Source organism: Misgurnus anguillicaudatus, chromosome 8 (assembly GCF_027580225.2).
Source record: "Misgurnus anguillicaudatus chromosome 8, ASM2758022v2, whole genome shotgun sequence".
Taxonomy (NCBI): domain Eukaryota; kingdom Metazoa; phylum Chordata; class Actinopteri; order Cypriniformes; family Cobitidae; genus Misgurnus; species Misgurnus anguillicaudatus.
The window spans coordinates 32609734-32624062 of NC_073344.2; the positions used below are offsets into that span (position 1 = coordinate 32609734).

The 14329-nt window shown below is 40.6% G+C and overlaps 1 protein-coding gene across 1 annotated transcript; it reads right to left on the reverse strand.

Moving 5' to 3' along the window:
• Window positions 1–246: 246 nt before the first annotated feature.
• fkbp11 (FKBP prolyl isomerase 11) lies at window positions 247–13573 on the reverse strand. The gene is made up of 6 exons (XM_055214098.2): window positions 13182–13573; window positions 12957–13019; window positions 11543–11630; window positions 11300–11333; window positions 732–802; window positions 247–508 (listed from the first exon to the last, which is right to left on the reverse strand). The coding sequence occupies exons 1-6, from the start codon at window positions 13293–13295 to the stop codon at window positions 300–302; spliced, it is 579 nt and encodes a 192-aa protein (XP_055070073.1). The 5' UTR covers window positions 13296–13573; the 3' UTR covers window positions 247–299.
• Between the last annotated feature and the right edge of the window lie 756 nt (window positions 13574–14329).

A 14329-nucleotide genomic window follows, 5' to 3' on the forward strand; every position in this document is an offset into this window, starting at 1 on the left:
CCCTTAATCTGCATTATCCAACCACGACAGTGCAGAGATCAGCTCATTTGCATTTTAAAGGACACACCCAAAACGGCACATTTACAAAGTGGCAATTTTACCATGTTATAATATATTTTCTATATGGTATTTTGAGCTAAAACTTCACTATGTGCTCTGGGGACACCAAAGATTTATTTTACATCTACAAAAGTCTAGTAAAATGTCCCCTTTGAAAAGCCAACAAACTCGCCACATACAACTCTATTTTTTATTCTTTCTTTTTTTATTTAAATAGTTTCTTTATTTTTTCTTTGATCTTATTTCTTCTTGCTCTTCTTGTCTTTGCTCTTCTTCTTGCCGTGAGCTTGCGCATTAGCTTTTTTATAGAGGTAGATGCCCACTAAACCCAGCAGGGTGGGGACCAGTGCCAGACACACTAGAGGTAAAACATCATTCACTAGCTTCTGCCAGGGTGTTTGCTGAGAGAGCGAGATCACCTCCACATCAAACTCAAGGGCACTGTCTCCTGTGGAGAGAAAATAATAAAACACGTAATGTGGTTATTATTGTGCTGTTGCATGGCGCTTGCAACAGTGAGATCATGGGTTTGATTCCCAGGCAAAGCATATATTGAGTATAACATATAACTGGAAAGCCCTGTATTGTAAACATTTCTATTATAATGGATTTTCTTATTTCTAAGTAATTTACAGAACCCAAGTTTCGCTTTAAGAGTGTTGCCATGGTACCTGGTATAGTTGGAGGGTATCCTCTCTTTCCATATGCAAGATGCGCTGGAATCGTAGCCTTGATTTTTTGTCTTAGCCAAACAAGAGAAAAGACCATAAATGTTGTTAAACAATAATATTCAATATCTGTGCGTGTGTAATGATGATAAAAAAGGGATGCTATAAATTGAACGGGTTGATTGAAGTCAAAAGACACTTTAAATGTAGACTAGTAATGCATTGTTTTTTTTGTAAATCTGTGTTTAAAATGGTTTATTTACTTCCATAACATTTTGTGAAAATGCACTTTAAATTATAATATAGTGTTTGACTGTTTACATAAGTTTCACTTCCTTCTGTTGTAAGTTTGATTATCAGATCGTGATCGATTGCTAATGCCTAGTTCAGCCTGTGTGTCAATAATCCATTGATGTTTTATTTACTTCAATAACACTCTGTGGAAATGCATTTTAAATGACAATATACAGTGTTTGCTTGTTTACATGACTTTCATTTTCTTTTACTGTAAGTTTAATTACCAGTTTGTGATTGATTGCTAATGCCTCGTTCAACCTGTGTGCGGAGCGTGCGGCTGACGTTCGTCCATTACAACACTGAATGTGACTGAAGCTGCATCGTGTCCGTGTCATATTTTCTATTTCCTCTTATACAGGTAAGAACGAGGGTTGTATAATGTTTGAACAAGTTATATATGTGTGTAATACTGTAAGGAACATGCAGGGAGTAAATGCTAATGATTGTATTTATGTAAACACAGTTAGCAGACTAAACGTAAACGTGCTATCTGTGTAGCACGTGGATGAGCATGTTGATGTTAAAGCGTGGTGTTAATAGAACATCGCAGCCACCCTTGTCTCTGTGTGTGTAACGTTATATGTTTTATATCATAGAGATATGGTCAGTGTTATTGTTGAAGTTTAAGATAATTGAGTGTTACATGTGAAGAGGCGAGATTTTTAAGCACAATGCTATTACTGAGGGTAAAATGTGTATTCTGAATTAATAATGACTATAAAACAGCAGTATATATAATTACAGAACATCTATTCTTGTTTAAATAATCTGTTTTATTAAATGTACTTTTACAAGGTTATTTGATATACTGATTTGAGATAAACACATGTTGATATATACTGATTTGAGATGCTGTAAACACATTTTGATATATACTGATTTGAGATGCTGTAAACACATTTTGATATATACTGATTTGAGATGCTGTAAACACATGTTGATATATACTGATTTAAGATGCTGTAAACACATGTTGATATATACTGATTTAAAGGTGCTATAAAAACATGTTGATATACTGATTTAAAGGTGCTATAAACAAATTTTGATATTTTTGGTAACTCATGTTAAAGGTTAACTGAGGTGTTCTAGTAATATGAAGTTATAACTCACCAGCTGATATTTTTCCTAATTGTGTAATCGCTTAAAGAGACATTGTCACACAAAGGGAAAATGACATGTTTAAATGTGATGCTGAGTAATTTGAGTAATTGTTTTATACTGTTCATGGTAAATACATTACAACACTGAATGTGACTGAAGCTGCATCGTGTCCGTGTCATATTTTCTATTTCCTCTTATACAGAGGCGTAACATTTGGAGGCACCGCTGGGATTGGTGTGCAGCGTGGTTCGGCGTCTCCAACGGATGTCCCCAGCCGTCACACTTCCCTTTTAAACAACCCAGAGCATCAGAAAGCAGCTGGTGAATCAGCGACAGTGGTATTCCGATCGTCTTGGGCAGCTTGCATGTAATCTGAGGTATTTCTGCATACCAGGAGAGCTGCTATTACTACCTAAAGATTGAAAGGTACCACTTCATTGCTAACACACACACTCAGCTGGAGAGATGGAGTCGACAGGGTTAGAGGAGTTACAGCTTGAGGTAATAAGGGCACTGTGTCTGTTACCCCGAGAAAGTTTGGTGGAGCTGTGTGACTATCTAATCACTGCCGGAGCAAAGTTTGAACATGTTACCAACAAGGGCCGAACTGCTCTCATCACACTAATTTCAAACCACATACAGAGAGAAGAACTAGACGAGCTTGAGGATAAAGGTATGGCTGACTTACTCAATCTTCAAGACAAAATTTCTGATCTCCAGATAGCTGAGAAAGCTGAAACACCAAAGCAAGTAGGCGAGCAACAGAATGTGGATGAGGAGAAGATATTGGAGGGAATTAAAGCCCTTCAACTGCAATTAGCAAGCACACAAAAACAAAATGAAAACCTAAAGCCAGAAACAAAAGGAATTAAAAGCATTACCCCAACCAGACAGTTACCACAGAGTGTAGCCCATAGTCCTGCACCTCACCCATGGCAAAAGGACTTTAAGATAGCTGGTCAAATCGGTGAGCCCGGTCAGAAAGATAAGCTGACTTTTTCAAGTTTAGCACGTCAAATTGAACATGGCTTAAGCAAAGGGTTTCAAGAACTGGAAATAGTAGATGCAGTGATAAGGGCGATATCCCCAGGCATGCAACTCCGCAGCTATTTAGAAGGCAAAACCAACCTGACCTTACCCACATTGCGGCGAATCCTGCGATGTCATTATCAAGAGAAAAGTGCAACCGACCTTTATAAGCAGTTAACCTCAGAGGTGCAGGGCATCAAAGAAACCCCACAGAACTTCTTTATTCGCACCTTCGACCTGAGACAAAAAATTTTGTTCGCTTCGCAGGAATCTGAGTCAGGTCTCCAATATGACCCTGGTTTAGTGCAGAAGATGTTTCTTCACACAGTGTTGACTGGCCTGCAGAATGACAACATCAGGCGGGATCTTCAGCCTTATTTGGAGCAAGCTGACATCTCGGATGAACTGTTGCTTGAGCGAGTGAATACAGCATGTGCTTATGAGACCGAGAGGCAGAACAAGAAAAAATTGTCAGGACAGCAAAAACCTGTTACCATCCATTCAGTCCATTCCAGCGATGCTCCGGCTGAGAAGAATGAAAATCCACCAACCCAACAAAAGTCTAAAGCTTCCCCGTCTGTTCTTTCCCAACTTGAAGAAATTAAAGCTGAAATGGCTCTGTTAAAAGATCTTAAAGCTGAAGTCTCTCACATTAGGGAATCCATGCACCAGCCCCAGCACATGCCTAGACCACCACCGCCAGCAGGGGGGGCCGACGGTGCATCAGGACCATTTTCAGGTCAGCAAGTGCAGGGCCCGGCACAGGGATACTGGTATACTGCGGACCCCAGACGTCGAGAGGGAACTGCTCAGTATCAGCAAAGGTTCGCCCCACAGCCCAGCTTCCCCTCATCAGATCGTGGCCAAAGGAGAAAATGTTTTAGTTGTCAACAAAGTGGAGCCGAAGATTATTGCACGCACTGTTACAGATGTGGCAGTAGCGAGCACTTTCTGGCGGGTTGTCGAGCAAGGGGACGGAGACAGTTTGGAGATGAGCCTTTAAATGGGGGAAGGTCACTCGCACGGGACAGGGAGTGACCAGTAATACAGCGATGTCCCAGCAATGTGTGAATTCGAGACATGGGGGTGAAGAACTAATTCTAAAGCAAGGTGCATCCTGTAAGAAAATGCTGTACTGTTCTACGCCATGTCAAGTCGATAATGGGACAGCACACAAAAGAGAATGTAAAGCACTCACATGTATGACTACAAACACCACTCCAGAAAGTGAAAGAAAGGCTAAAAGGGCGCCATTGGAAGGGGGAAAGCACATGGTTGATTGCTTTATCCAAGGCCAACGTGTTCAGGCTTTGTGGGACTCAGGCTCCCAAGTGACCATAATTGATGAGCGATGGAAAGAAACATACCTGCCAGATGCAAGACTAAGAGACATAATAGAAATTCTGGATATAACACAGACTTTTGACATACAGGCAGCAAATGGGGAGAGCATGCCATACACAGGTTGGGTTGAGGTAACTTTTAGATTAGCTTCAGGGGCTGCATCCAACACAGAAGTTATTGTTCCCACACTGGTATTGAAAGGTGGAAAGCTTGTTCAACCCATCATTGGGTCTAATGTGATTAAGATCATCATTGACAGTGAACTGAAACAGTTAAACACTACTGACAGGGAAGGGTTAAGTAGAACAGTAAGGGCAGCCTTTCCTGAGCAAGCAGCGGCTTTTGTAGAGCAGGTAACTGCCATTGTAGAGCAGGTTAGCACCACACCAGTGGATGAGTATATAGTCAAGACAAAAAGGGAGAGGATTAACATACCAAAACACACATCAGTCAGAGTTGAGTGTCATGTAAATATGGATTCCCCACCTGAAGAAAACATACTGCTCTTTGAGCCAGATGTAAACCCTCGCTGGACAGAGGGACTCGAACTATGTGACATGCTTGTGAAAGTAAATAAGGGCAACAAAAAACCCTCTATTACTTTAAGTGTGCAGAATATTACAGATCATGACATGATGTTAGCAGGGAAAACCGTAATGGGGACTGTCCAGCAGGTCCAAGCAGCCTACCCTGCCTCTATACTAGAGGGGCCCCACCCTCCACTTTCAGCTACAACAAATCACATCAGAACTGATAACACTCAGACTACAGGCAATGTTTGGGATCCACCTGTGGACCTGGACCACCTCAGTGAGTCAGAACGTGAGGTAGTGAGTACGATGTTACGAGAGGAATGTGCTTCCTTTTCAAGAACGGAGGATGATATTGGTTGCATTGAAAAACTTCAACTCAGCATATCCCTGAAAGACACTGAGCCTGTCGCAAAAGCATACCTCTCTGTGCCTAAGCCACTTTACCGGGAAATGAAGGACTACTTGAATGACCTCATCGCTCAGGGTTGGGTGGAGAAGTCTAACTCGCCATACGCGTCACCAGTCGTGTGTGTTCGAAAAAAGGATGGGAGCCTCCGACTGTGTATAGACTTTCGTGAAGTGAACACAAAGACCCTCCCTGACCGCCAGCCCCTCCCCAGAGTGCAAGATATAATGGATGGCCTAGGAGGAAATTCATGGTTCTCCCTTTTGGACCAAGGCAAAGCATACCATCAGGGCTTTATGGCGAAGGAGAGCAGACCCATGACCGCTTTTGTCACACCATGGGGTCTTTATGAATGGATCAGGATCCCCTTTGGGCTAATGAATGCTCCAGCTGCCTTTCAGCGCTGTATGGAAGAATGCTTGGAGGGGCTGAGGGATGAGATCTGTATCCCATATTTAGACGACACCCTGGTCTTCAGTAGAACCTTCGAGGATCACGTTGAGAATGTGAGAACAGTGTTACAGCGGCTACGGCAGCATGGGATAAAGCTGAAACCAAGTAAGTGTGAAGTGTTTAAGCGTGAGGTCCGCTACCTGGGGCGCATTGTGTCTGCTGAGGGCAGTAAGATGGATCCGGCGGATACTGTGGCTGTTAGGGCCTTAAAAGAAAAGAGGCCACGGACTGTGGGAGAATTGAGAGCCATCATGGGGCTACTGAGCTATTACAGGCAATATATCAAGGACTTCTCCTGCATAGCCAACCCTCTTTATGCCTTAATGGAATTAGACCCTGGTCCAGATAAGCAGAAGGACGGGAACGCCAGGACAAAAAGAGTGAAAGGAAAATTTAAAGGGACACCATCACACAAGCCAATAACATGGACTGAAAAACATCAACACATATTGGAGAGATTGATTGACTGTCTGGTTGAGCCACCAATACTTGGATTTCCCGACTTCAACAAATCATTCATTCTACAAACGTACGCTTCACAGCAAGGCCTGGGTGCAGTGCTTTATCAAGAGCAGGACGGGAAGCTTTGTGTAATAGCCTATGCATCTCGCACACTGACCAAAGCAGAAAAAAACTACCATCTACATTCAGGGAAACTTGAATTTCTGGCTTTGAAGTGGGCCATTACAGAGCGCTTTCGAGACTACTTGATCAGTTCATCTTGCACTGTATATACGGACAACAACCCACTCACATACGTGCTGTCAACGGCCAAGCTGAACGCAACAGGACAGAGGTGGGTTGCTGAATTAGCGGACTTCGACATAACAATAAAATATCGGCCGGGCAGAGAGAACTGTGATGCTGATGGCCTTTCAAGAATGCCCTGTGACATAGAGACAATGATTGAAGAATGCTCAGAGGAAATGTCCTCCCCTTCTGTGCAAACAACAGTACAAGCTGTGGAAATGAATGTTTCACACACAGTTTGGTCCATTATGGCTACTGGATGTACGGAAACGGATGAAGACATGCCTACACCCCTTTCAAGAGCAGCTCTCTGTCAAGCTCAAAAAGATGATAAAGATATTGGCCCCATCATCACCTGTAAACTGTCAAATGAAAGGCCTGTAGGAAAGCAGTTAAAATCATTCAGTGCACAGAGCAGGTGTCTCCTCCGTGACTGGGAGAAACTCAGCTTTGACGGAGATGGAATACTTCATAGAAAGACTGCAACCAAGACACAGCTTGTTCTCCCTGAAATATACAAGTCAACAGTTATGAGACAGCTCCACAATGACATGGGACATCAAGGTGTGGAACGCACAACATCACTTGTTCGGGATCGCTTTTTCTGGCCACACATGCAGAGAGAGATTGAACACTATGTCACTCAAAACTGTACCTGCCTTAAACAAAAAAAACCCTGTAGAGAAACAAGAGCTCCACTCACGCCGATTGTCACCACTCAGCCATTTGAGCTCGTATCCATTGACTTTCTACACCTGGACAAGTGTAAAGGTGGATATGAATACATATTGTTAATTGTAGATCATTACACACGCTTTGCACAAGCTTACCCCGCCACATCGAAATCTGCAAAAACTGTAGCGGATAAGATATTTAATGATTATGCACTGAAGTTTGGGTTCCCCCTGAGGATCCATCATGATCAGGGAGGGGAATTTGAAAATCAGTTGTTTGCACAGCTGAAGAGGAACTGTGGAGTAATGGGCTCAAGAACAACGCCGTACCATCCACAAGGTAATGGGCAAGTGGAGCGCCTGAACAGAACGCTACTGCAGATGCTGAGAACCCTCACAGAGAGGCAGAAGTCAGATAGGAGAGAATCGTTGCCCAAGCTTATCTACGCGTACAACAGCACTCGATGTGAAGTAACTTGTTTCTCCCCGTTCTACCTCCTGTTTGGGAGATCACAAATATTTAATTTGTATTTATTATTTGGCTTGACACCAGAGACTGGCACTGCTGATCATCAGGAGTATATGAGAAGGTGGAAAGAACAGATGCAAGAGGCTTATGAGATCACCACGGCAAATGCGAAAAAATGTGCAGAAAAGAGTAAAAGAAATTATGACAGCAAAGTGAAGAGTTCTGTGTTGCACGAGGGTGACCGAGTTCTCGTCAGGAATTTGACACCCAGGGGCGGATCAGGGAAGCTCCGAAATCATTGGGAGGATTGCATTCACAAAGTTATCCGTCAGGTGGGAAAAGACATGCCTGTATATGAAGTAATATCAGAACAAGGCAAAGCAAGAGGACGTAGGATATTGCATCGTAACCTGCTGTTGCCATGTGACCATTTGCCACTGGAAATACAGTTGAAACCAACTAAAGCAAAAAGACAAATCACTGCAGGGACCCGTAAAGAAAGGGAGCAAAAGCATCAAGAAGCAGACATTGAGGATAGTGATGAAGATGACTATGGATACTATTCGCCCAGAGATCAGCCTTTCCCTGTGATCCAGTCCGAAGTAGACACGGACAGTCAGGATGCTGACAAGGAAACTGAACAACTTTCACAGGATGCTGAGCCTCAGCAACAGGACAGTTGCCAGTTGGAACAGGATATTGGAGACACACTGACAGAGAGGGACATTTCGGGACAACAGGAGATTATTGCTCAAGAGGACACTGCTTTGGAGGAGAGACCGTCCATAGTGCAGTCACCTGTTCAAAGTGAAACCCACTGTGCACATGAACAGCTATATCAGCGACCAGTCAGGGAGAGACGGCCTCCAAGAGTCTTCACATATGACCAGTTGGGCAATCCTGGTTGTTACAGCACCGGACTCACAAATGACACCATGCATTGGTACCCACCAGCACCTTATAGAGCCATGCAAGTGGCAAGTGCATGGATGACTCCAGGACAGCACTTTGGCTACCAGCCTGTTGTGGTACCAGGGTACTGAATGTGAAACATACTTACCATACACCTACACTATACACTCATTGATGGACTGTTTAACATTCTGAGTGTGAAACATACTTACCATACACCTACACTATACACTCATTGATGGACTGTTTAACATTCTGAGTGTGAAACATACTTACCATACACCTACACTATACACTCATTGATGGACTGTTTAACATTCTGAGTGTGAAACATACTTACCATACACCTACACTATACACTCATTGATGGACTGTTTAACATTCTGAGTGTGAAACATACTTACCATACACCTACACTATACACTCATTGATGGACTGTTTAACGTTCTGAGTGTGAAACATACTTACCATACACCTACACTATACACTCATTGATGGACTGTTTAACGTTCTGAGTGTGAAACATACTTACCATACACCTACACTATACACTCATTGATGGACTGTTGAGCGATCTGAGTGTGAAACATACTTACCATACACCTACACTATACACTCATTGATGGACTGTTTAACTTTCTGAGTGTGCAACATACTTACCATACACCTACACTATACACTCATTGATGGACTGTTTAACGTTCTGAGTGTGAAACATACTTACCATACACCTACACTATACACTCATTGATGGACTGTTGAGCGATCTGAGTGTGAAACATACTTACCATACACCTACACTATACACTCATTGATGGACTGTTTAACTTTCTGAGTGTGCAACATACTTACCATACACCTACACTATACACTCATTGATGGACTGTTGAACAATCTGAGCATAAACCAAGGGACAGGCCTAGAGCTAACATGTGCACTACACACACTCCTGGACTTTTGAATAAGCCGAGTGCTTGTATAAGAACTGTTACAAAGGTAATCTGGTGACATCATATGTACTGTTTAATTACCTTTCTCATTACCCATCTGTTGGTTGGGATGTCGAGGACGACATCTGTGTTGAAGGGGAGTATGTAATGATGATAAAAAAGGATGCTATAAATTGAACGGGTTGATTGAAGTCAAAAGACACTTTAAATGTAGACTAGTAATGCATTGTTTTTTTTGTAAATCTGTGTTTAAAATGGTTTATTTACTTCCATAACATTTTGTGAAAATGCACTTTAAATTATAATATAGTGTTTGACTGTTTACATAAGTTTCACTTCCTTCTGTTGTAAGTTTGATTATCAGATCGTGATCGATTGCTAATGCCTAGTTCAGCCTGTGTGTCAATAATCCATTGATGTTTTATTTACTTCAATAACACTCTGTGGAAATGCATTTTAAATGACAATATACAGTGTTTGCTTGTTTACATGACTTTCATTTTCTTTTACTGTAAGTTTAATTACCAGTTTGTGATTGATTGCTAATGCCTCGTTCAACCTGTGTGCGGAGCGTGCGGCTGACGTTCGTCCATTACAACACTGAATGTGACTGAAGCTGCATCGTGTCCGTGTCATATTTTCTATTTCCTCTTATACAGGTAAGAACGAGGGTTGTATAATGTTTGAACAAGTTATATATGTGTGTAATACTGTAAGGAACATGCAGGGAGTAAATGCTAATGATTGTATTTATGTAAACACAGTTAGCAGACTAAACGTAAACGTGCTATCTGTGTAGCACGTGGATGAGCATGTTGATGTTAAAGTGTGGTGTTAATAGAACATCGCAGCCACCATTTTCTCTGTGTGTGTAACGTTATATGTTTTATATCATAGAGATATGGTAAGTGTTATTGTTGAAGTTTAAGATAATTGAGTGTTACATGTGAAGAGGCAAGATAGTTTTTATTTTTAAGCACAATGCTATTACTGAGGGTAAAATGTGTATTCTGAATTAATAATGACTATAAAACAGCAGTATATATAATTACAGAATATCTATTCTTGTTTAAATAATCTGTTTTATTAAATGTACTTTTACAAGGTTATTTGATATACTGATTTGAGATAAACACATGTTGATATATACTGATTTGAGATGCTGTAAACACATGTTGATATATACTGATTTGAGATGCTGTAAACACATTTTGATATATACTGATTTGAGATGCTGTAAACACATTTTGATATATACTGATTTAAGATGCTGTAAACACATTTTGAGATACTGATTTAAAGGTGCTATAAAAACATGTTGATATACTGATTTAAAGGTGCTATAAACAAATTTTGATATTTTTGGTAACTCATGTTAAAGGTTAACTGAGGTGTTCTAGTAATATGAAGTTATAACTCACCAGCTGATATTTTTCCTAATTGTGTAATCGCTTAAAGAGACATTGTCACACAAAGGGAAAATGACATGTTTAAATGTGATGCTGAGTAATTTGAGTAATTGTTTTATACTGTTCATGGTAAATACATTACAACACTGAATGTGACTGAAGCTGCATCGTGTCCGTGTCATATTTTCTATTTCCTCTTATACAGAGGCGTAACACGTGCCACAAGTTCACTATGACTTACCCTTCACATACGCCAACCAAAGCTTGCTCAAGTCCTGAAAAAATAAATCAACCAAATGTTATTACAGGCTATCGTAAAAAAGCCACATGGGTCAGATGCTGCTGTAAGGTGTTTCCATATGGAAAGCAGTTTGTCATATAATGAGAACTCGTACTATAACACGACTACAGTACCTATATTGCTGCTGTTTCCCAAATCTCACTAGACAAGATCGTCCTAACTATGGTAAACCATTTCTTGTACCTGTAATGACCGATCTCTTCCCCAGCTCCACCAGCAGAGGCTCACGCGACAGAGATGTGTCAATCACCTTCCCGTCCATCAGTCGACCCTGCACATACATTTTAGATCCAATTGTCGCATGTCAGCTGCACTTATTGTTAATAAATTCAAAAACTTCATTATAGAACAACCCAAAAATGTCTGGTGACCCGATCTCTGAACACTCCATTACATTAAACTGTATTATTGTTCAAGAAAAGTATTTTTCTATAGAGCTGCTTTGCAATAAGGTTGGGAATTTTGGAAATATTCCAAGTTGGAAACTTAAGGAATTAAAGGAAATTATTTGTATATTTTGGGTAATTTATACAAACTGTATCATATACAAGCATTAGCTTGCTTGACATCTGACTTATCTTCATCTGTGTGCAACAATTTCCATATAATCCTGTGTAATTTCCACAGAAAGTTTCTAATATTCCCAGCATTCAAACATTTAAAAAAAATATTATTAAGTTATAAATGGGTATTTAACTAAAGCCTGTTCTGTTGTTTGGATGTATCAGAATAATAAAAAAAATCCCAAAAGTTTCTGGAGATACAAAAGTCTTGATACATAAATAACATGCTGCATACTTTATTCTGAATAAGCAACATGGGTTTTGTGGACTTTAAATATAAAAGTCACAATGTTTATTTTATGTTAATTAATATTTAAATTTTTATAATCAAATATAATGGACATTTGGCTCAGACCCTTAATAGGTATGTTATTACAAAATAAATATAATTTAAAATATTAAATAAAGTGTCACAGCTGTGACATCTAGCCCCCGGTATCCCCAACATGCTGCCTTGCCAAGCTGTGCTATTCCCGTAGACACGCGCGCGACTCCCACGCATTTCCTCCTCGTGCACACTGCCGCGCGCCCTCGAATGCTGACGTGTTGCTCCGCCTCCTCCGGCGTGTGTAACAGCAGAACATTGGTTTTCGCTACACTGACTGAAACACTGTATGGATTGAACTGCACATCTAACCGTGCGTTCATGATGCATTAAGAAAATAACGTGTTCGATCTTAAAAAGCATTGTTTACACCGTTTACACCCAATGTGCAGCATGAAACTGCTGTGTTCGATCTGGTGTTGAGCAGACCGATCGGCGTGTAACATCAAGTAGCGCGATAGCGAATCAAAAGCGGTGCTTTCAAATCCTTCTCGCGGTACTTTGATGTCATGCGATGATGAGTCTGCGCAGCGTCGCCTGAAGTATGGAGATTCCAGATGTTAGCTCCCGACCCGGTTTGCCACATCACTGCACGACGAATGCATACACACACAAAATAAACGTACACTGAATTTGGCATACTTTTGCTGTAGAACACAAGATTTCGACAAAAAAAGAATTGGACTTTAAGGCGGAATGTGTTTGTTACCGTGTAGTGGATTTGAAGCGTGTCTCCCATATTCGATGTAACCGTGCATGTCTCCGGCATCAGCTATTCAAATAATCAAAACACAAGAGGCAATATAATTTTAAATAAAAATTCCACTTTAACATTACAGCGTGTCTGCATATTTGACAAATGCGTGCACGCAACAAGCAGCTACGTGGACTCGTGCCACTCACCAGTCATTCATAAAAACTTGACTCAACTTACCAATGTCTCCACAACCAATTCATCGATCACGCTTTCGTTGTTCTCTGCGTCCTCGGCTGCAGCCAATGCAAATACAGCGAGACATATTAAGGCGATCCCTGTCCGAATTCCCATTGTTAATATGAGTAAACCAGCACTATGGCAAAAACTACTCCGACTAGCTCGCTTCCGTTTAGAGAGCGTCCCCTGTAGCGCTCAGAAACGCAATAAATACCGTCACCGGATTATCAGAGCAAAAATGTGACTCGAGGCGAGACGCCAGTTAAAGCTGATGTGTTATTATAGTAAAAAGATAACAGCGGGGTTAGACGACCCTCGAACAGTGGACCAATACCTGGCTCAATTCTATCCCCGCCTCACATTCCGCCAGCATCCCAGAAGTCTCTCCACGTGTAGTTCGAGAACTTCGCCGCTAGAGTGCGCTCAACACGCTGAGAAAAACTGCGACCTTTTGTAAACTTACTTCCTCGAACTCACTTACCTTTATCCAGATAAAAAAATGCCGTACTGTACTTAAGTATTTACTACAGGGAGCTATAGTGAGTTATAGTAAAATCCTTAGAACTACAGTGTTTTTGAACATTACCATATAGTGAATATTGAAGTATACAGTACTTCAATTCACTATAGTTAATGCTACAGAATACTATAGTATACATTAATAATTATAGGATACTGTAGCATAGTGATAATCACTACACTTTATTAATGTATAGGCTACTATTATTCTGTAGTATTAACTAGAGTATTTGCCTATATAAAACTTTAGGTTAGCACTATTATCTAATAATTTTACTACACTTTACTACAGTAAATACTACATACTATAATATTTTTGCAGTGGGGTCTATATTAGCTATAAGTAGCTAATATTACTATTAGCTACCACGTAAATGCCAAGGGAAGCTTCATTCTCAGGTTAAAAATATGAGTCTAATGTCAAATTTGTAGGATAAAGTGACAAATATCCTGTAATGCGTGTATATATTTTAAGCTAGAGGATTTGAGAACAGATATTTGACACCAATTTTACCCTAAGTTGAAAGTTTTTTTTTTAATGATTGTGCTTTATATTTATCATAAAAATTGTACAATAAAAACATCATGTAGCACCATTGTAAACATAAAGGATTACAAATAACATTTAA

What these genes read in the sequence shown, in the direction of transcription:
- fkbp11 (XM_055214098.2), bottom strand. Translation starts at nt 13,295, where the DNA reads ATGGGAATTCGGACAGGGATCGCCTTAATATGTCTCGCTGTATTTGCA. An exon ending in AATTGGTTGTGGAGACATTG is followed by an intron (nt 13,020 to 13,181) that starts GTAAGTTGAGTC and finishes TTATTTGAATAG; the next exon opens with CTGATGCCGGAGACATGCAC. An exon ending in TTGGTTGGCGTATGTGAAGG is followed by an intron (nt 803 to 11,299) that starts GTAAGTCATAGT and finishes TGTTTGGCTAAG; the next exon opens with ACAAAAAATCAAGGCTACGA.